The 22,249-nt window shown below is 35.4% G+C and overlaps 1 protein-coding gene and 1 long non-coding RNA gene across 5 annotated transcripts in view; one reads left to right on the forward strand and one right to left on the reverse strand.

The window, feature by feature from the left end:
* The first annotated feature begins 676 nt into the window (after positions 1-676).
* LOC127902577 (uncharacterized) lies at positions 677-3,540 on the forward strand. Its single transcript, XR_008054993.1, has 3 exons — positions 677-2,166; positions 3,025-3,140; positions 3,208-3,540. It is a non-coding gene; the product is annotated as an uncharacterized LOC127902577 (long non-coding RNA).
* Positions 3,541-4,654: 1,114 nt separating this feature from the next.
* LOC127902566 (putative disease resistance RPP13-like protein 1) overlaps positions 4,655-22,249 on the reverse strand; it is a 92,522-nt gene continuing 74,927 nt past the window's right edge. For 3 of the 4 annotated variants that reach the window (XM_052442034.1, XM_052442033.1, XM_052442030.1), the window contains one exon: positions 4,655-5,954. In XM_052442034.1, the coding sequence (XP_052297994.1) occupies positions 4,758-5,954 (1,197 nt within the window). In that variant the 3' untranslated portion in view covers positions 4,655-4,757. Of the gene's footprint in view, positions 7,200-22,249 lie in introns of all 4 variants that reach the window. The other variant, XM_052442032.1, reaches the window with a different exon arrangement.

Consider the following 22,249-nt stretch of genomic DNA (forward strand, 5'->3'; position numbering starts at 1 on the left):
GTGACCTAAAGCTTAATGTATACTTTGATTATTACATAATCGGTTTCTTGCTGATACTTGGCTTTAATTTGTAGACCTGAGGCTCTCTTGGGAGTTGGGAAGATTTACGAAAGAGAAGTTTCTGATTATCTGGTTTGTTCTCTTTATGCCTACCGAATTTGAATTCATACTATGCATGAATTTATGATTCTTTGAGAAAGAATTTATGAAATTGAAGCATTATAGTAAAGCGTACCACTGGTAAGCTTGATTCACTTTGTTTTTATTTACTACCAAGAGGTGCTAACAGTTCATGATGCACAAAAAGAGGTGGGGAAAAAAAGAAATCTTCTTGCTAGACACATAAATTTAATATTTGAATCATTTTCAACCTAAGAAATGTGCTGAAGAGCAGCATTTTTGTTTATATCAAAGTTCAATTGCATCTTATATCATCTGTTTCCATCTCCTTTGTGGTAAATAAAGTCCTTGATGATGACAATAAGAATCACATAAGAAGTTAATTTCATATCTGGAGATTTTCATCATAGTAGTTCATTGAAAGTGAAGGCAGCTGAGTACTCCTTTTTCTGATGCAGTCTGTCCCTCTTTGGTGTGATTATTTGAAATTTGTGCAAGAATATGATCCTTCTATACGAGAATGTGCCTAATAAAATATCACAAAGGTGCCTAACACAGTGAAATTAACATATTCAGCTCATGAGATTGCCATTATATATATTGAAAAAGAAATTAATATAAGAAACTGAAAAGTAATTGACACTGGATCATGTTGGATTGTTAGTTGTTAATTATGATGGGAATATAATCTTGGTCTTTTAATTATCATCTAGCTAATGCATGCACACTTTCATTTGTGTCTATCACTGAAGAATAAAGTTGCTTGATTGAACAACATCATAGGACAGAAACTCAAAACTCAATTTCATTGCCCGAGCATACCATGCCATACGTAGCTCAAAAGTGCAATTAACATTGAACATTCAGCTAGCTAGCTCGTACTAATTAATTTATAGGATTGCTAGTTCTTTATGATTCACTAAAAGAGAAAATATTTGACAATCACAAAAACAACAACAATTCACTCCCATAAACAACATAATAGATACATGGTCTATATTGCAAGTCTTTTTATGATTTTAATTAAAAGAGAAAATGCAAAGGACATATTATATATAATTAAATGTTCTCCTTGATAATTAGACAAAATAACACCAATCTGGCTAACTAATACAATCATCATAATTATCTGATTTTTATTTTAATTATGTCTAATCATACTAATTTAATAAAGAATACTGAATACATGAGTATTTATATGTTCAACAACTTTGGCTGAGTATGAAAAATATAAGAGCTACGTTTATGCTTTGTGTTATTAAGTAGGACATGACCATATTATGTTGCATTTGTCAGAAAACTGAAAATTATTGAAAAGGATCTTAAAAGAGAGGTGTTGAATTGTAAGCTTAAAAATGAGTTTTAGAAGTTTCTGACATGTTGGTTTGTATCCTTGATTGTGCATGCCCTGTCGGTTTCTGGATGAAACAGGAGAATATATATGACATCTGTGTATTGTCTTTTACTTCCAGTAAGTGAATCACATGTTCTTCACGTGATTTGACGTACTTTATACGGATTTAGCAGTTGTTTTGGTCACTAATTGAAGCACGAGTTAAGCACGTGATTCAAGGTTGTTTACTGACCGTTATAAGGCAGGAAAATTCTGGGTTTCTTACAACAAACCCAAAAGGCAGCTGGTGAGTGGAAGATGTTTCTAGATTCTTCATGATCTATATATATAGTCTTAGAGGCTATAGTTGAGCCATATGAAAAGTTTGTAACTTCTTAATGTTTGTAGCTTGTTCTTGGTAATTGCTCTGACCAGGGAAGTGAGCTAAAATGATATCAACTTTTATTTCTGGACAAGTTAAGAAAATTTTTGAGTTTCTGAAAAATGGCTTCTATGAGATCAGCAGTTCTTTGGATTTATATTTCGAAGATGATTTGGTTGCTGATGAGAAGATTCCATTCCTAGCTTGTCTTGCCAGTGCTCTAAAGGAGCATTCTTTTTTCCCATATGAGCCACCAGCTGGAACCAAAAGATTCCAGAATCTGATTGCTGACTTCATGAAAATGTACCACCATATTCCACTAAATGCTGATGTGAGAAAACCTTCACCACTCATCATTTTTTATTACTTCTCTGGACAAGTAATTTTTGAATTGTCTGTCCTAGATTCAGTTTTCCCTGATGCATTATTTCAATTTCTTTGCATGTGAACTTGGAGCATTCATATTAGTTTAGGAGTGAATCTATTGGTCTTTTACTTGTTTGTAACAAATAACGTATGAAACAATCTTGTTATTTTTTGTTCTCAATATGTAGAGCTCTATGGACCAATTGCTTGTCTTCTGTTATCCTCATTAGGATTGCTTCAGACTACTTCCACTTCATGCTATTTGTGATAATTTGTATTGTTTTTGTGGTCTTTCTTATGTCTGTTGGACAAATGCTGTAATATGAAATTTTATCTAATGGTGTCCTTTATTCCTTTTGCATCATGTCCCCTCTAGTAGTTAAATGTATTTTTGGATTTGTTAATTTATTTGGTTTGATGAAATCTTGATTCTCATGTTATCTATCTGTTTATTCAACTTGACCATGGAATGTGTTGTTGCTGTGAGTTACGTTGCACATGCTTGTTATTCGTCTAGTCTTTTTATGTAAACATACGGGTTGGGATGTACTCGTATATATATATTGGACCTGAGATATTTGCACCTGACCTACTTATTGATCTACGTGTAAAATGAAGAACTTTTTGAGATCTGGAATGGATCAAGACCTGCAATTTTTATTTGTAGATGTTCCACTCTCCAGTCCAATTATAAAAGACAGTTTGTGAATGCTGCATGAATAAACTAGCCAAAGTTAAAGATGCTTAATTGCCTCTTTCTCTTCTTTTGTATACGAGTAAAACAATCCACATTCCTAATTTTCTTCTCCACTTGTTTCTCAAGAATGTTGTCTTTCCTTCAAGAGCTGTGGCAATTGTGAATGCTCTTCGATTGTTTTCGCCTCGCCTTGAACATCTAACCAGACACCGAAGCAATGGTTAACAAGTTTAGCAATCAAGGTATGATCTATTTCTGATTTATTTTTGTATTATTTTTTATATAGTTAAAGATGTCATTTTTTGGCAGATTTTCTTTGTTATTCTTGGAACAAGTAATAGTGCTTATTGCTCATTTGGAAAATGGGTGAGGATCACAGTGCCAAAGCTTGCAGCCTAAGGTTATCAACATTGATGAAGAGGCTGCTGGTAATTCTTCCGGTGAAGATATTAACGCCACGAAAGCTTAAATGTAATTGATTAAAGGAAGAAGTGCTTGCTTTGCTTGATGTGCTATTCGTTTATGATCTTTTCCTGGTTTTGTTGTGAGATGTTTCTCTTTGGATTTTCTGTTTATTGTACTTTGATGGGTTTTTGAGGATGACTTGTATGTATTAACAACAATAAAGTGCTTTTCATAAATCCCTAGTCCTACTGCACTAAAAGAAATTAATACACTTGGTTTATTGTTAATAATATATATATATATAAGCGGACGCTGTATAACAATATAAATAATTTTAAAATATTAAACATTTAAAATAGTCAGCATATTAACAATTTACAATTTAGATTATATGTAGACGAAATAATGGTAACAACAATAAAGTACGTGTTATAAATCCTGGTCCTACAGTAGTAAAAGAATTAATGATGTGTTAATAAGAAGATTCATTCCAATTATAACAGTTTTTGATGAATCGAAATATTCAATAACTGATAAATTGTATTTATAAATATTAATAGCAATGGCACGGAAACTATTAAGTTAAATTAAACAATTTTGTAATACAGTCCAGTCCTCGTGTGTTAATATTGTTACTAATGAGGCAGCTAGTAATCCCTTTGGTGTAAATAATTAACTTTCATATGCACAATGTTTAAAATAATCACCACACAACAATTCACAAGTTACATTACACATAGACGAAATAATACTAATCAAATTCAATCATAATAATTTGATTTTCATTTATATTAATTATTTCCAATCATGCTATTTTTAAAAAAGAACACTCCAGCGTTTATATATCCAACAGGTAAAATTTCAAAATAATATTTGTCAAAGTCTGATGAAGAGAATATACACTCGCACATATATAATTATAACCGTACAGCAGAAGGATAAATAAAAGAAAATGAAGTTTCAACAGCTAAATAATGCATTTTATTGTTTAATTAAACCCATTGGCCTTATATACATGATAAAGACTCACCAAAAACCAATTTACGATCCATTTCAACGCCTAATTTGAAAAAAGAAAAATAATAATAATAATAAAATATTCCAATCGTCCATCCTTTCACAAATCAAAAATATCACCAAAAACCAATTTCCAATCTATTTCAAAACAATTTTTGCCAAAGTCCTCCTCAGCTAATTAATTCATACATTAATACAGTCCTCCTCTGCTGAATAATGCAAACCCGTTACGTTATTCTACCATTTCTTAAATTTAAAGCATTCCACCATTTAATAAAAAAAATTCGAAAACCCATTATATTCAATACAAAAAGCCCACCGACACCAAACCATATTAATTTAAAATAGTTTTCAATTGAGATTTTAATTTTAAAATTACATACACAAACACACCCGATTTAAAAAAATAATAATAATAATGCTAACAATAAAATATTTCAGTCGTGCTCTGTTGAGTCGTCATCAAAAACCCATTTAAAATTTATTCGAACAAAAGGTATATGGGTTAACAAGTCCCAATATTGTCCTCCATCCTTTCTGCACTTCTCTTCCATCAACGGACAGCGATAGATGTCTAATTGCAAAAGTGAGGAAGGCAGGCCCTTCTCCGGAAAGTATTTGAGCTTGGGACAATCATAGAGATACAATGAAGTGAGGTTTTGAAGATCAACAATTGAAGAAGATAGGCGTTCCAGATTTGGAAAATCTACAATCCTCAGAGATGTTAGAGAGGCAGGAAGAGGAAGCGCGGTCCCTAATCTTTTGTCCTCTAGTGGAAATGACACCATGTCGTCATCACATCCTTGGATTATGAGTTCTCGCAGAGAGGAGAATCTGTGAAATCCCCGTCCCCGCTCAATCATTGACTTCCAAATCTCCATATTACCCCAAATACGAAGTGACTGAAGGTTGGTGGGAAGGCCATCTTCTTCAAGGCTTGGAAACTCACCTCCTATTATTGCTAAGTGTTGAAGAGAGGTCAGATTGTGCAATCCCTTGGGTAAGGCCTCTAGTCTCTCACAATGACATATCACCAGCGTCGTGAGTTTCGCACAAGGCAATCCCCCTTCGGGAAAGGACACCAGATTTGCACAACTCTGTATAGTAATCCCTCGAAGCTGCCGGAGATTATGTAAACCACTCGGTAAAATTTTGAGATTTTCACAATTATAAATACTGATTGTTTCAAGGGATGTGTTGTTGTCCAACCTTTCTGCTATTGACTCCAGCTTTGGACAATCCCAAACAAAAAGGGACTTAAGAGACGGAGGTAGATTGCCAACTTCAAGGGACTCAAGCGTGGCAGGTAACTCGTTTTTTGAAAATATACATGTCAGTGATGGACAATTCTCAATGTGTAAGTGCTCGAGAAGAGATGAGGTGTACCTTCTGCCGCTGCTACACTGGATGCCCTCTTCCACTGTCAAAGTCCTTATATTATCGCAACGGTGGATCTGCAACTTCTTAAGGCTCGATGGTAGCTGGACCGCAGCAATATATGTCAACGAACGGCAACCCTCAATATACAAGATCTCGAGAGACGAATTGGTGTCGCACATCCATTCCTCTGGTAACGATTTCAGTGCATCACAAGAACTAATCCGAATTTTCTTCAACTTGGAAGGCAGAGCAACCTCAGGAAAGGAAACAAGGGAACTGCACTTGCAGATTTCTATCTCTCTCAAGGAACAGAGGCTGAGCGATGATTGTGGTAGCTTCACAAGGCCTTCGCAATTACTCAATCTTAGATATTCAAGTCTGCATGACAACTCGCAGAGCTGCTGTTGTTGGTCTTTCTCTTCCTCCTCCACCAAGGATTGAAGTTTGGGACAGCTGTCAATCGTCAGTCTTTTGAGAGAGCAAATGTCTTGCAGCAATTCGTTATGACTCTTCCATATATCTGTTTCATTTTTAATATTATTTATCTCCAATTCTTCCAGTTTTGGTATTCGCGGCTTCAATGGCCTTGCGAGAAACACTTGATTTGATGTATCTCTACAAACCACTGAATTCTGTGAGCCGAGATGATCAGTTGCACTTCTCCCCACAACCTTTTTACATCCACTTACCAATTTGCAAAGAGCTGGAAGACTCGTAATTGAAATTGACAATTCTTCGCATTCTCGAATAACAAGCATCTGCAATGCAGGAAGGTGCTTTGGAAATGCTCCTTGCAGTTTAGAACATCTTAAAATGTGAAGCTCTCTCAATTTAGGAAACTCTTCAACTCCCTGACTGGATCCATGAGGAATCCAGTCTTCCCATTCTTGCATGTTTTCAAAACAAAGAGTCTCCAAGCATGGAAATGGAATTGGAGAGTCATCCCCATAGAACTCTGAACCCAATCTCTTTACTCTACTCATTCCACGCACTGTAAGATGCTTTAGAGAGGGCAGTTGCCCGACTGACGGCAGGGCAGTACACATGCCGCAATCTTCAAATTTAAGTGTTACTAAATTTGAGAATGATGAATCTCCTAACCATGTTGGAAATTTTGTACCTTCATAGCCACAGACACCAAATTGTTCCAGATTTTTATGGGGTTTGAGCATGTCAAGCACACCCATTTCAGTTTCTGCCTCCCTTGAAGATGAACCATCGGTACTGCGTGTCCATCGAAGCAATAATTCTCTAAGATTCTCCTTTACATCCAACCGAGCCTCCTTTGCATCACCAATGTCTTTTACATTCTCTAATTTTGAAATTTCAAGTGCCCCACGAAGATGCATCAACAACTTTAGCTCTGATAACCCCGAACCACTGTCTTTTCCCACAACAAAATTACACAACGTCTGAAGACAAGTCAACTTGCCAATTCCTACTGGCATTTCCTCCAACGAATCTGTATTTGAATTATTGAGATGATGCAATTTGATGAGGTTTCCCATGGCTGCACACAACTTCTTCAGTAGCTGACAATATTCCAACAAAAGCGTGTGTAAATTGTAAAGATTGCTCACTGATTCAGGCAGAGTTCTAATCTCAGTTCCAGACAGGTTAAGGTACCTTAAATACCTCAAATCACCAATTGAATCCGGTAGCTCGGAGATGTAATATCCACGCAAAGAGAAGACCCTTAAGCTTTGGAGTTTGAACAACTTAGGAAGAATGCTATAAGCCAAGAATCCACGCGAACTATTTGACAACATTAGTGGTAAAAAAGTTCGCAAATGTTGGATATCATACAATTTCTCAAACCTTTTAACGCCGTCATATTCTCCACAAATATATGATAGATGACGAAGATTTCTTGAAAAACTTTGCTGCTTGTTAACCTCTGAGATATACTCCATTCTGAAGTACATTTCCCCAGCAGCCCATTGAGCAAGGTCGTTGACGAGGTCATGCATCACAAATCGTGATCTACTGCTGCTTGATTGCTGGAAAAAAGATCTTGCACGTAGCTCTTGAAAGAACTTTCGACCTAGATCTTCACTAGGATTCCCGCTCTCTCCGTGATCCAAGAAACCCGAAGCACACCATAATAAAATTATCTCCTCCTCTTCAAATTCGTAATCCTTTGGTAACAATGAGCAGTATGCAAAGCATTGTTTCAAAGTTGGAGGAAGATAATAATAGCTCACTGCAAGGGCTGGTATAATGCGACATCTCTCTTGTGGTAATTCCCATATCTTGCTACTGAGCACATCTTCCCACTCACGTCTGTCATGTTTTCCACGTAAAAGTCCTCCTAGTGTTTTTGCTGCCAAGGGCAAGCCATTGCATTTGATCACTATCTTCTTGCCAATGTCCTCCAATGACTTATGAGAACTGAAATCTCTCGTTCCCAAAGAGTGCTGAGCAAACACAGACAGACAATCCTCAGTTGACAAGTTTTTCAATTCATAAGCTTGATCCGGGCTCATGATTTTTGCAACCTCTTGATTGCGAGTAGTGACAACAATCTTACTTCCCTGTGCGCCAGCTTCAAATGGAAGGCTGAGGTCTACCCAATCATTGTAATCCTCATTCCACACGTCGTCCAAAACTAGCAAAAACTTCTTTCCAAACAGGTGTTTCTTCAATTTCTCTTGAAGCAAATTTAAGTCCTGATTATCCACATTCTGGTCAGCAGCAATGGAAATTAGGATTGATTTTGTAAGCCTGAAAACATCAAAATCATCAGAGACGCAAGTCCATGCCTTGAGATCAAAATGATCCTCCACCTGCTTATCATTATAGACAAGCTGAGCAAGAGTGGTTTTACCCAGCCCGCCCATACCTATAATAGGAATAACAGAGAATCCACCATCATTTCTTGAATCATCCTTCAACAACAATTCAACAATTTCCTTCTTTTCTGTTTCCCTGCCAGAGACCTTGGCTTCATTCACCAAAGAGGTTGTGGGTAGTCTTTGCCTGTCTTTTTTGGACCTCCCAGCTGAACTTACGTTCAAACCCAGCGAGTCTTTCTGTGTTACAATATCTTGAAATCTGTCGTTGATCTCATTGATTTTGGACATTATGGCGTAATCGAACTGAATCGATTGTGGAGTAAAAGTGGTGCAGCAAGTAGGAATGAGCTTCCGAAACTTACTTGTTCTTGTACGACTGCTACTGGGTTGATCCTGAGCAGCAGCTGGATCTCCATTTCCAAGCAGCAACTTCCTCCGGAAAGCCTCAGTTTGAAACTCATCCAACAAGTCTTCAACATCATAAGCCAAGTTCTGAAGCTTGCCAAGCCACTTCTTCACAAACTGATTAGTCGTCTTCTTCTCCTCAGCATCCTCAAGCACCGCCTTGATCATCTCCAGCATATTCGCCCACTTCATCAGATCGGCCTTGATTTGCTCTTGGCGTGCAAAAAACAGAATCCCCTCTGAAGCTAACTTATTGACCAGCAAATCAACGGACGCCGTAAGGATTGCCTCTCCGATGATTGACATTTTTTTTTTCTTTCTTCTCTCTTTTTTTTTTTTTTTGGGGGGGGGCAAAGAAAGAAGCAGAATTTTGAGTTTTGAGAAGCAAAATGAGAAAATTGAACAGAAAGTGTGAAGGGTCAAGCAAAATGCAGGTAACAAGTCTTCCACTTGTTGTTTATTCCAGGAAAGGGAACATAAAAACAGAGCCCACCACCCATTAATAATTTAGCAATTTACCAATCACCAACCACCACCACTTGTTACCAGATTCAATAAATATAAAATCGCACGTTGATATTTGTAGGGCCAAGCAACATTAATCCAATGTCCGGGTAAATGCTGAATAAAGAGGGAGGTGGAATGTATCTGCTACGAACCTACGCTTTACAAGTCTTCAAAATCATAATAAACCAAGTTAAATCAAAACATTTCTCTCTCTGTGTCTCTCTTATATAATTACTTTATTTATTGAATTAATTTTCATGCTAAGACGAAGACTTAAATGTACAATACAATGTTTTATAATTACAATGGTAATTTCAACTATCATGTTATATTAATATCGTGTTAAAATAAATTATAATAAAATAAAACAAAAATTCTAATGTGAAAACAAAAACTGTCCCACCACCAATAATTTAGCAAAGCTTCACTTTATTACACTAAAGTGAAAACAAAATCGGCCCCCACCACCATCAATAAATTAGTACATCCATCTAAATGGAAGTAGAAATTGGAACTCACTTTATGGCTCGTATGCAATACAGGTATCAACATTTAATTAGAGTTCACACACAAACGTGTGTGTGTCTAGTTTTAATTGAGAGATAAATTAAACATAAATACTTAGATGTTTCTAAATGATTGACTAATGATATTATTGGTATTTATAAATTTCTAAGATGTGATAATTATGTGGGGGACATATATTTATGGTTATAGAAAATGGCGGTAAAAGTGGTACAAATATAATATAATAAAAAAATATAAACTGCAGTAAATTAATATTTACTTCAAAGTACGTTATAAATATCGCTTTCCTTAATACGTTATTTGCTCCCACCGATTGAGTTATGCATATGGATTAAGCAAATATGCATTTAGGATACAATAAAGCATTGATTTGTTTGTTTATGTTATATATCAATGAAAGCAAACATGAATATTCTTGAATGTTATAAGCCTAACGAGAATTAATATATTATTCTTACAAAAAAAATAATATGTTGGATACTTGATGCACAAAAAATAAATGTTAATTGATGAAATTCTTTTGAAGAAAGAGGACTAGAAAAAAAAAATGGTGTAGGATCATTTTATTCATGTCTAATTGACATTTATTTTTTTATGAATGTGAAGGCATTTTGGTAATTTTATGGTCACAAGAGTTGTATGTTGTGGATAGTTATTCGTTTTGAACTACATTGTGTGCAGTTAGTCGTATTTCACATTTATAAAAAGTAACTATGTCGTTTCCTTGGTTTGGAGAAAACCAAGCTGTGAATATGAACGATAGTCAAGTTTAAGCATTGTCAGTATGAGTGAAATATGCAAACTCATTTTCATATTTTATTATGATTTTAGAGTGTAGTAAACCATATTTGTAAAATAAGATTTTAATGCTCTAATTTAATGATTTCTAGAATAAATTTGATTTACGTATTGGCACATTATTAAAATTTTATGAATATTGGTTTTCCCTATCGATTTTGAGTAAAGTATAATAGTATTTTGAAGAAAATAAAAGTAAATTTAAAGTATGTTAATGGAATGAAAAGAAGACTTAATGTACGATTAAAAATGTGTTATTTATGTGTATAAAAATTTGTTATTAAAAATTATGAGACAAATCCCTCTCCCTCTGGTTAGATACAGCTCAGATGAGAGCCTTTTGGGGCCCCTCTGAATACATAGAGAGGTTAATAGGCTGTGTTTTTTAGCGCTTTTGCCTTTTGGAGGCCCATGCATGTTACATATAAGATAGAGGCCTTTGGGTCTATCTGAGTGCACATAGAAGCTTTGGATCGTGTGCTTGGGTGCTTTTGTCCTTTAAGGACTATTTTATGTATGCAGTATGATGAGATATGATGATATATATGAGATAGCACTTCATTGATCTATCCTTTGTAGCTCCAGGCATGACAGTGCTCGGATAATATGTCATTACACTACCCATATGAGGTCTAGGTACGACAAGATCATTTACTTGTTTAGTGACAGTTTAAGAATCAAGTATTCTATGTTATCTTTTGATACGATTTTCATGTGTATTTCGTACAATATAATGTATTCTTCAATGACAATTGTTCAATTTAAAGTTTGAATAATTTAACAATGTTCTTACTTATAGATTAGTAAAATTGGTATGTCGAAAAGATATGATCATCTTTAAAGGAAGTTACTTTCAAAAGATGTTATCCACTCACTGAGCTTACTAATTTTTATATTCACCTTATTTTATTATATTTTTCCCTTGTAAAAGGATGCAGATACACCAATTGAACGACCAACTGTAGTTATTTTGAATTTTTGGTCACGTGATGGCGCTAGGAGAAATAGATGGTATTATGTATTTTGATCATCTCATTTTGAAATGTATAATTGTATTATGATTCGATGATTATGGATGTTTAATGTATATTGAAATCAGTTATATTATAATCTTTTCATATTGGAGATGTTTGGGTGTTATTTGGTATTTAGTTGAGAAGGTTGATTGATGGAACTGATTATATATTAAAGTATATTAGGAGTGCTTGTATAAATTTTCAATTTTGGGATTGTTATATTTATAAGGGAAATAATTGTCGAATTTTCGGTAGAATCGTTACTAATTAAATTATTATCAGTCAAGTTAGACGATATCAGATAGACCTGCATGGAGTTCAAGGCGAGTCGTTTCAAATCAAGTCCTTTATAAACCTCACTCACCCCTTGTTAGCTCTCCCTCGTTACAAGCATCTATCTATCAATATATCAATCAATGCTTACATTTTCTTTCCTCTTATACACCAAAATGAAGTTCATCTTGGCAATATTGCTGTGGCATTATTATTGTCAATAGTATAGAACGTTTACAATTATCATCTTCCGGTTGACCAAACCTCTAGCGACGTTCCATTCGGAGCCAACTGTGTGGCCTCAGTCAGCCCGAAACTCTCTTTAAAACCCGATGCTGAAATTAAACCAAAATGAAATCCTCGGCGCAGCAATAACTGTACTGAAGGAACGGGATATTCAAATCTACGCGCAAAAGCAAGTGATTAATAATTAAAAAATAAAAAACAGCCTGCCGTTTTGAAAGTGTTAACTTTATTGGAAATGCAAGGAATCATTTATTGGAATGAACACCCGTTTGGACGGTAGTGATTAGAGTCTGTGCTGTCACATGCTTGTGTTTGCCTTTTAAAATACGACAAAGAATAAAAAAAATGGAACGAAGAAAAGAATCCGTTGCACTATCGAAGCAGGAGATTTGCCCATGCGTCCTCATCAGCATCAATGAACTTTTCGATGTGTGAGGTGTGAACGCGTAGATTTATGACGAGGGTTGGTTGCCTGCACACGAATCTATCTTGTGGTCGCAATCACGTGGAAGGTCCGAAAGGAAAAGCGAGGGCTTCGGCCTTCGGTCTAATCGAATGCGCTCGGCTTGAAATTTTGGGAAGAAAAGGCCGATTGTTGAAGAGCTCAACAACTAAAAAGCCGAGTATATGAACAGAGCGTGCTCATGACTTCCATTGGTGAATACATTAAAGTTGTAGAAGCTTGCGACAAAGCAATTGGGCCAGCTAAGGCTGGCGATTTTGCCGTCGCGAAAACGGCAGCTGATGAAGCCGACCTGAGCGTTTCTCGCGCTAACGCATACAAAATCGAACCCGAACCTGAAACATGTGACTTTGAACTTGAAAATTGCTTCTAAAAATGCAGTGACCATAGCCATCAAGGCTCTTAGTAATCCTAGTGCTCAAAGCGAAAATTGAAACAAGGAGAGCACAATTATTTAATTTAATTAATGATGATTTCATATTTCTTTCATCATCGATTTGTCTTTTTTATCTTTTCTTTTTTTGAATTTCTTCATTTAGATATGCAAACCAATGATATTCTTTTTGATGATATTGTTGGAGTGAATAATAGTGATAATGTGTGCTCTTTGAAGCAGCTTTCTGCTTATGTTGTAATGAATAATTTTTTAATTGGTTGGTTGAATTATTCGGTGCTTTTATTTATTTAATTACGTGATGATCGTGCATGACTAATTTAAGTGGATTCACAGAACTAAAAAAATCAAATAATGATGGAAATCAAAACGATTAATTGATTGTCTTCATGTGTGTTAATCAATTAATGCAAAGATTAATTGCCAATTAATCAATACATAAATATTTGTTGACTTAATTTTTGTCAATCAATCAAATTTTCTAATCACAATTGTATCATTTCTGTTTACTATTTTATCATTCTGCAACAACTTTCTCTCACAAGGTAATAGATTGTAGTATTTCATACCAAATTAAAACTTGTCCATGTTACCGATAAAAATCATGGTAGCATTATTAAAGAGCTTTTTCTTTTCTTTTTCTCCCCCTTTTTCTATTTTGTCCTTTGTTTGATTGGGCGTAATGAAACAGATATATCAAGGGACCAAGCATGACCTATATATATATATGTGTATCTTCATCAACAAACAAAGAAATAAGGGATTGAATTTGATGTGTCATAGCACAATAAGTGAAATTTGGACAGCCAAGACAAATATAGAACCATCTAATCCACGAAAGGATAGACATGGGACTTGACATGAAAATAAATACAAAAACAAACACAAACATTTACTCCTCCAATGATTGTTTCAATATCTTTACCCTTGATATTTGCTACATTTTATAAAATATAAATCTGCTGGTAAATTTTTTGTACCTTAAACAGTTTTCTGACTTATGAGAAAAAAAACTATTTTAAAAAAAATATTGCAGAGAAAAATAAAAAAGAAAAAACTGCTAAAGAGACAAAATAATGGTAGAATGCTGACAAAAATAATGTTAAAATCAACTAGATCACATAAAATTTGATTACCTTCACTACTATAAGATTTATTTGATTAATACAAATTAATTCAAATCTGATATGTTAAGTAGAGAATAACAATGTTTTAGATCATTGTTTATTTACAGTACATGGATAAACTGGGTAATTAGTTAAAGAGCCGTAGACTAAAAATGGATTTATGCATTTATCTTATCTCCACATTATATGTTGATGCTTTCATTTGTACTCGTTCTTTAGTTTCTTCTCAATGCAAATGCCAGGATAGGTGGAACAACATTTCCAATGTGCTATGCTTGTGTTGGATGTTATCAACAATCTTGTAGCCATCCGAAAAACCCTACGTGACAGGAAGTAAGATTAATTCAAAAGTATAATCACAAGTGATGCAAATAGTAACGAAATCTAAACAGTTAAGAAGTTTTACAGTCAAACTTCTAAGAATGGAGATTTGTTCATTGGTTTTAAAATTTATTTTGCATATTCTAATTTTTCATTTAAATAATTGCATGAATTTGGATCCAGTGTTGATCACAATCTTGTAAGAAGATACCCACAAATCTTAGCTCAGCACTAAATCCAAATCTCAATTGCAAATATCAAAATAGCAATAAGACGTACTCGAGATCAATCGCACATTCACGAGCTTTCACCGATTGTATCTCTAACTGTTATTGCACGGAAAGGAGCGCCATTTGGTAACTTGGCCTTAAGCTCAGGACCGGCAAAGACGTGCATTGGTTCTGGCCATTCCGGCATTGTTTCCTCAGGTGAAGCTGCCCATACGAATGCTTGTTTACGACATGGAAACAGATCGTATGCTGCTGCTTCCAATGCATCGGGCATCTTGATAGGCACCCCTCTGTTAAGAAATTGATTCAGGCTTTTTGTACCACCCCACAACTTACTATTTATTCAAACATATTTACTTTAAAAGTCAGGGCATCTTGATAGGCACACCTCTGTTAAGTTAAATGAATATCGGTGGGTGAGGTTTATAATAATAGACAGCAACAACATACCACAACTTCTTTATGGACATGCAATCCATCGGTCGTAGCAGAACTAGCTGACAGCGCCTGCGGGGCACGTGCAATTATATTTTGATCAGTGTTCACGAAGCTAAAGCAGTGTAAATAACAGATTATGGCTTAATTAAGTAATTACCTGAAGGTGATTAAATAATTGAGAATGAAATTATATTATTAAGCAAAGACATAATTACCCCATTTATCTGTTTGAAATCCCGTCTTGAGAGCAAATGGCGGCACTGACGAGGCTTGCTCAATTTCGGCCTGCATGGCTGCATGTCTGATAAAGGTGGAAACATAGTGCCTTTAGCTTAATCGTAGAATGTTAAATCTGATGCCGCTGAATATGGAGGGTGATTCATATACAAGCTCTTTATGAATATATAGTTGTTAATTATAGGAGAAGTTGCAATATGAAGTTAATTTGAAATTTATATTTCTCACCTCGAATAATTTCTGGTAAATTGCTGATTCGATAAAGTCAAACTTTCTTTATGATCATCATCTTCTTCTTGGTCTTCGCCTTCCGATGTTCCCATTTCTGATGTTTCTCCACATTTTCTTCCTCTTTTAACAACTTTCGTTGAAGATTTTGTCAGAAATATCATTGTGAGAAGAGTATTTCTAAAGTTTACAACTTGGAAATGAGACCTTATGTGATATGTACATGAAGGACAGAGTACATGTCAGTATTTATAAGAAACAATGTGATGGTTTTAAAGAGACTAGTGGTGGTTTCAAAGAAACTAAATAAAGTTTATTATTTAATAAAAAGTCAAATACAAATCCTAAAGAATCCGCTGTATAATCTGACAAGATTTGGAAAACGGAGGCACATGCATGGCAATATCATTACTTTGTAAGACTGGATTATTTTTATAAATTTTTATCCAAAGAAACTAAATAAAGTTTATTATTTAATAAAAAGTCAAATACAAATCCCGAAGAATCCGTTGTATAATGTGACAGGATCTAGAAAACCGAAGCACATGCATAGCAATATCATTACTTTGTACGATTGGATTTTTTTTAATAAATTTTTATCCAAAGAAACTAAATAAAGTTTATTATTTAATAAAAATTCAAATACAAATCCCGAAGAATCCACCGTATAATCTGATAGAATCTGAAAAACGGAGGCACATGTATGGCAATATCATTACTTTGTACGACTGGATTATTTTTACAACTTTTTATCCAAAGAAACTAAATAAAGTTTATTATTTAATAAAAAGTCAAATACAAATCTCGAAGAATCTGCTGTATAATCTAACAAAATCTGAAAAACAGAGGCACATGTATGGCAATATCATTATTTTGTATGACTGGATAATTTTTACAAAGTTTTATCTAATCCCTTGTTTGATGCCAGTAAATCAATATTTAAATATATAGTTATTTTGTTATGTTATTTGATTTTAACTATTAATGTCAATATTGGAATATATCTTTATATTGAACTAATAAAACAACTGTATAAAGACATTTGAATAAACTTAATTACGAATTTTGAATTCATGATGTAAGATAGCATTTGCTTTTTAATCTGAAATCTGAGTGGGGTTTGAATTTGGCTGAAATATGAATATCTTTAAATTGCATATGTTTAAATGACATGTTTATTTTCTCTTTTTCGATATCCAAATATAAGGGGCATCTTTTTTTTATATATATAAATCAAAAACATCCAAAGTATGATTATTTAACATTTATGTTTTTGTAAGAATTATTTGTACTTATTATAAATTTTAAGAGTTAAATACATGCACATTACAATTAAAATCAAACATACGTAGAGTTGAGTAATTGATCTTTAAATAAAAATATTATTACATTACTCCAAATATAAAATTGATTCAAATTTATTATACTAATTAAAATGTGAATAAATTTAAATTTAATTTTATAATTTACATCATCTTTTTTACCATTTTAAATTGTAAAGCCCATTCGCCCAAACCTAGTCTTAGTTAGTTGTACATAAGTGTAAAGGCCCATATGTTCTTAAGAAGTGTTAAGTTTTCATAGACCCATAAGTGAATGGAGAAATGTAATGCCCCAAATTCAAGCCAGAGTTATAACTGTTGGCAGATTTGTATAATCTTTTTAAAACAATTCTCTAATTATGTTAAAAGACAAAATAAATCTAATTAAATTCTTATATTTCTCTCTCTTTCTCTATAAGTTTCTTTTTCTAGTTCATTACTCCCACACAACTACACCAAAGTCTTTTATATATATATATATATTTTATTTTCTCTCAAACACTTTGTATATTACATAATAACTATTTAAGTCCATTTTTAGTTCTACTCAATTCAAGTATATAGAATTTTCTTTTTAATTAAATATATATGATTTAAACTTTCAAAATTTTGTAAAAACAATATCCCTAATATGAGGTTTGTGGAAGAAGTTAAATTTTTTTTAATAAAAAAGAAACTAAAATTTTAAAAAAGAGTTTTTGAAAACTTAAAATAGGTTTTGAAGGGGGGGGGCTTGAGAAAAAAAATTATGAGGTGCTATTAGTTCCACTCTTCAAGCAAAGATACACAGACCTTTACTCTTCCAAATAAATTTTGCGGTGAATTTTATTGTTGGCTAATCACGCTGATATGAGTGTGAATATGAAAAGGATAAAACTTATAATAAAGAATTATATGAACTTATAATAAAGCATTATATGAACTATATTTTAAAGAGAAAATATATTTTTAAAACTATGAAAATTTTCTTGCAAATATGAGCTAGGGAGATAAATTGAAGAGGTTACATGTCATCAATCTAGTTACTTCAGAAAATGTAGCCCAATGTCTTCAGATGGGTTAGTGTTGGTGTGTTACTAAGAAATAGGCCGAAGTTGTAAAAATAAAAAATAAAAACAGTAGGTTTTCATATTAACAAAGAACAGTTATTTCACAGAACACATGAATATCTCTATGATGTTGATGCTTTCATTTCTACAGCTTCTATTGGAATTGGTTCAGCCATGATCATTGGCAATCAGCCAAGATTATTGGCAATATTGTAGGCTATGTCTTTACCCGTTAGAAGCATAACTTGTGCAGTTAATTTTGGCACATCACATGTTTGACGAAATTGCCATAACAAATGCATAACTCATGTACTCTTTCTTTTTTTATCATTAATTCTGTACTATAAATATGTACCTGTAAATAGTGAAATACACACAAAAATCATTTCTTTTATCAATTGTTCTTCTTCTAATATATTTTACAGCTTCTTTTAGTTTTCTCCCCAGTGCAAACTCCAGAGGAGGTGGAACAGCATTTCCAATCTGCCGATGCTTGTGTTGGATGTCACCAACAAATTTATAGCTATCGGAGAAACCCTGCTGGAATCAAGAGAGCAGGGTAACATGACAGCAGAAACAGTTGGCAAAATTTATCTTGTTTGATTCAGTAATTAGCTTGTCAAGTTAAAAGTGTCACCGGTGCTGCATGAAAATTATTTTTGGTCATTCTGGTTTTTCAGCATTCCTACTAACTGCAGGATATTTACATATATAGCCAAAAAGACTTGTGATCGAGCACACTCACGAACTGTGATTATTCTATCCTGATCTGGGTGAAAGCACGTTCCGACCATACCCATCGGATGAGGATCAGTAACGGAGGTTGGAAAGTTTCCTTTCCAGTCCAACCTTCCGAACAGACCCTTCCATTGATTATGCTTTTCAGCTGTATTGGGTAAGCACCAGGGTATTAAATCTACAAACTGTCCGTTAGACAATCGAACCTGGAGGGGGAATTTGAAAAGGAAAATGTTTAAAACCAAAGCAATTATGAAATGATAATTTCAGTTGGATCTAAAAGAAAAACTATACACCTTCTCACTAGGAAGAACACGCCAATCGGAACCAGGCTGTTTTGGGATCTTTTGACACCTAATAAGGTTCAGCTCACTCATTGCCTTTGATATATGATCGTTTAAGACCAGCATATCTCCTCTGATTTTCTTTTGAAACCCTGACACTAGTTCACTTTTATACTGCACGGTAGGAAAATACAAGAAACAAGACCTTTGGTAGAAGGAACAACAATAAAGATAAAATGAGCATCACAGACAGGTGAAGAAAATCCCACTTCCATGGTTGTTACAGAAGCCCCATTGCCAACAGTTGGGAGGTCTCCAATTGTATCTCTAACTGTTATTGCACGAAAAGGAGCACCATTTGCGGTGCTTCGAACAGCAGCATAATGGGAATTTCTAGCTAACTTGACCTTTAGCTCAGGGCCAGTGAACACATGCATTGGCTCAGGCCATTCTGGAAGGGTTTCCTCAGGTGATGCTTCCCATATGAATGCACGTTTACGAGACTGAGACATGCCATATGCTCCTGCTTGCAGGACACCAAATCTCACCTACAACAACAAATTAGATGAATAATTTGTATAAGCTACATGATACTTTCACAATTTTCAGATTAAATTGACAAATGAAATGGAGAAACAAATTCAGGGAATTTTGATAGGTACCCCTCTATAAAGTTATGAGTGAGTAAATCAAAAATGGTATCTACAAAATATATTAAGATCTCATTTTTTATATATTTTTTATACAAATTTTTTTTTTCTCAAAGCAGTGCATGGCAGTCTTTCTTGAATCTGACTTTTCAAACACAAACTCTACAAAATATATTGAAGGCAAATGATCTGAATCTGCAGTTTCAACCACCAACATTAACCACATTGCCACAAACAATGGCACGTTTGTAAAGAGACTCACTGAAACATGTTTTTCTTATTAACTCCCCATCCCATTTGGTAGCCTTCGAAGAGCAAGGTGGCTTAACACTTATCGCAGATAAACAAAATTTCTCCATATTCTTATCAGCTTGCATCTGTTCCACTCTAATGTCTTCAGGATCTTCCTCACTATTTTCTCCATGTTCTTCATCGAGTTCTTCATCCGCTTTCGCTTCACGGATATATGCCTCCTTTGAATCTTCAGGCAAATAATTTGAGTAAAACTCTTCCCAAATCCTCTTTATGAATCTCGTGGTTGTTGCTTGCATTACCTTGTTTTTTGATGCTCTCAGATTTGAATTTATTTCCTTCTTCAGCACCACCTTTTTTTTCACCAAAGACCTGGTGTGGCGTCTTTCCTCCATTTTTTCAAAAAGACCAGACACAAATGCACACTTGCTGATCCTTTTATTAGGAAGCTCTGCAAATTGTTGGAGTATGATATGTCCATGAACCACCACATACCTTTCAAATTCTGTGGGATTGGAAGAATATAAGCAGGATTAATCTTACTGAACTTGGACACTTTTTTGATTACATCTGCAAACGAGAGTCGAGATGCTCGACTCTGATTGTTCAACATTGTAATGATGGCAATAGCAAGCCTCGCAGTTTTTGGAACTGGTTTGTACCACGCTGCATACTGCTTTGATGGCCTTCCAAGCCTATACCTAAAAAAAAAATCGGAAATCTGATAAGAACTAACACTGACAGAAGATAAGAGTACAAAAAGGCAAGCTTAATGTTACGGTCCGCCCAAATCGCTAGCCCAATTACCCATAATTTCAGGCTAGAGAGCCAACACAAAGCCAAGAGTGCTAGCTTGGCCCAATTCCAGAAACTTCTAGGCAATTCTTGCACAAATGAGCTTGTAAATATTCTAGAATACTCCATACTTTTCCAGCACATGTAAATATCTAGAATTCTAGGCACATTGTAGAATTCTCTAGAATCTCTAGAGCTTGGCAAGCCTCCCCTATAAATATGGGATGGCATTAGGCATTTGCATCCAACAAACACTACAACAAGCAACTCAAGCATTGTAATCTCTTTTGTGCAATACAAGTTTCTTCTTTGGCTTAATTGCTCTCTTCTCTAGTCCGAGAAGTTCTAGGTTTACTTAGCAACATTCGGCAAAGTTGTCTAAGTGCCGCACGGGTTAGCTGCGCAAAACACTCATCCCTTGACAAGTGGTATCAGAGCCAAGGTTTGCACGCACGCAAGTTAGCTCACAAAGCAATGGCCAACCCTTCGAACGTAGCACAAGAGGGTGTTGTTGGTGTGGATGTTCCACCGGAACCAAGCCGCGGCCGTGAGGGAGAACGCGCCCAAGGCAAGACTCGCGGCAAGTCCAAAGCCCTATCCGTGGATGCATTGGAGCCTCGTGTGGGTACTCTCGAAATCGCATTGTCCGCCGCTCAAGAAAGCCTCGAGGGATTGGAGGAATGAGTGGACGGTCTCGAGGGAGAATACGCCGAATTCACGGTGGCAACCAAAGCTCTCATCCAAGAGCAAGCGAACACTCTCCAAGGTGAGTTTCGTTCTTTCCATGATGAGTTGCTCAAACTTCGTAGTTTTGTTCAGGACGAACTACGCGCTGTCCGTGCGGAAGTGGATGAAGTCTGCTCGGATTGGGCATGGCACAAGCGCACACTCTCCGCAAGTCCAGCTTCCGCAAACTCGAGTGATGCGCGCCGCATTGACGTGCCAAAGCCCGACACTTATGATGGCACACGCAATGCCACAATCGTGGACAACTTCCTATTTGGGCTTGATCAATACTTCGATGCCATGGGTGTTCGAGACGAGGCATCGAAAGTGGGCACTGCACCCACCTATCTTAGAGGCGCTGCACAACTATGGTGGCGTCGCAAGCATGGCGAGATGGGCAAGGGCATTTGCACCATCGACACTTGGGCCGACTTCAAGCAAGAACTCCGAAAGCAGTTCGCCCCAAGCAATGTGGAGAAGGAAGCGCGAGCGCGCTTACGTCGCCTCAAGCAATCGGGTAGCATTCGGGACTACATCAACGAGTTCACTACCCTTATGTTGGAGATAAGCGACATGTCCGACAAGGATTCACTCTTCTACTTCCAAGATGGCCTCAAGGATTGGGTCAAGACCGAGCTTGATAGGCGTGGTGTTCAAACACTTGACGATGCCATTGCCGTTGCGGAGTCACTCACCGAATACTCCGCTCGGCTCAAGGACAAAAGGT

This window comes from Citrus sinensis, chromosome 5 (assembly GCF_022201045.2).
Source record: "Citrus sinensis cultivar Valencia sweet orange chromosome 5, DVS_A1.0, whole genome shotgun sequence".
Taxonomy (NCBI): Eukaryota; Viridiplantae; Streptophyta; class Magnoliopsida; order Sapindales; family Rutaceae; genus Citrus; species Citrus sinensis.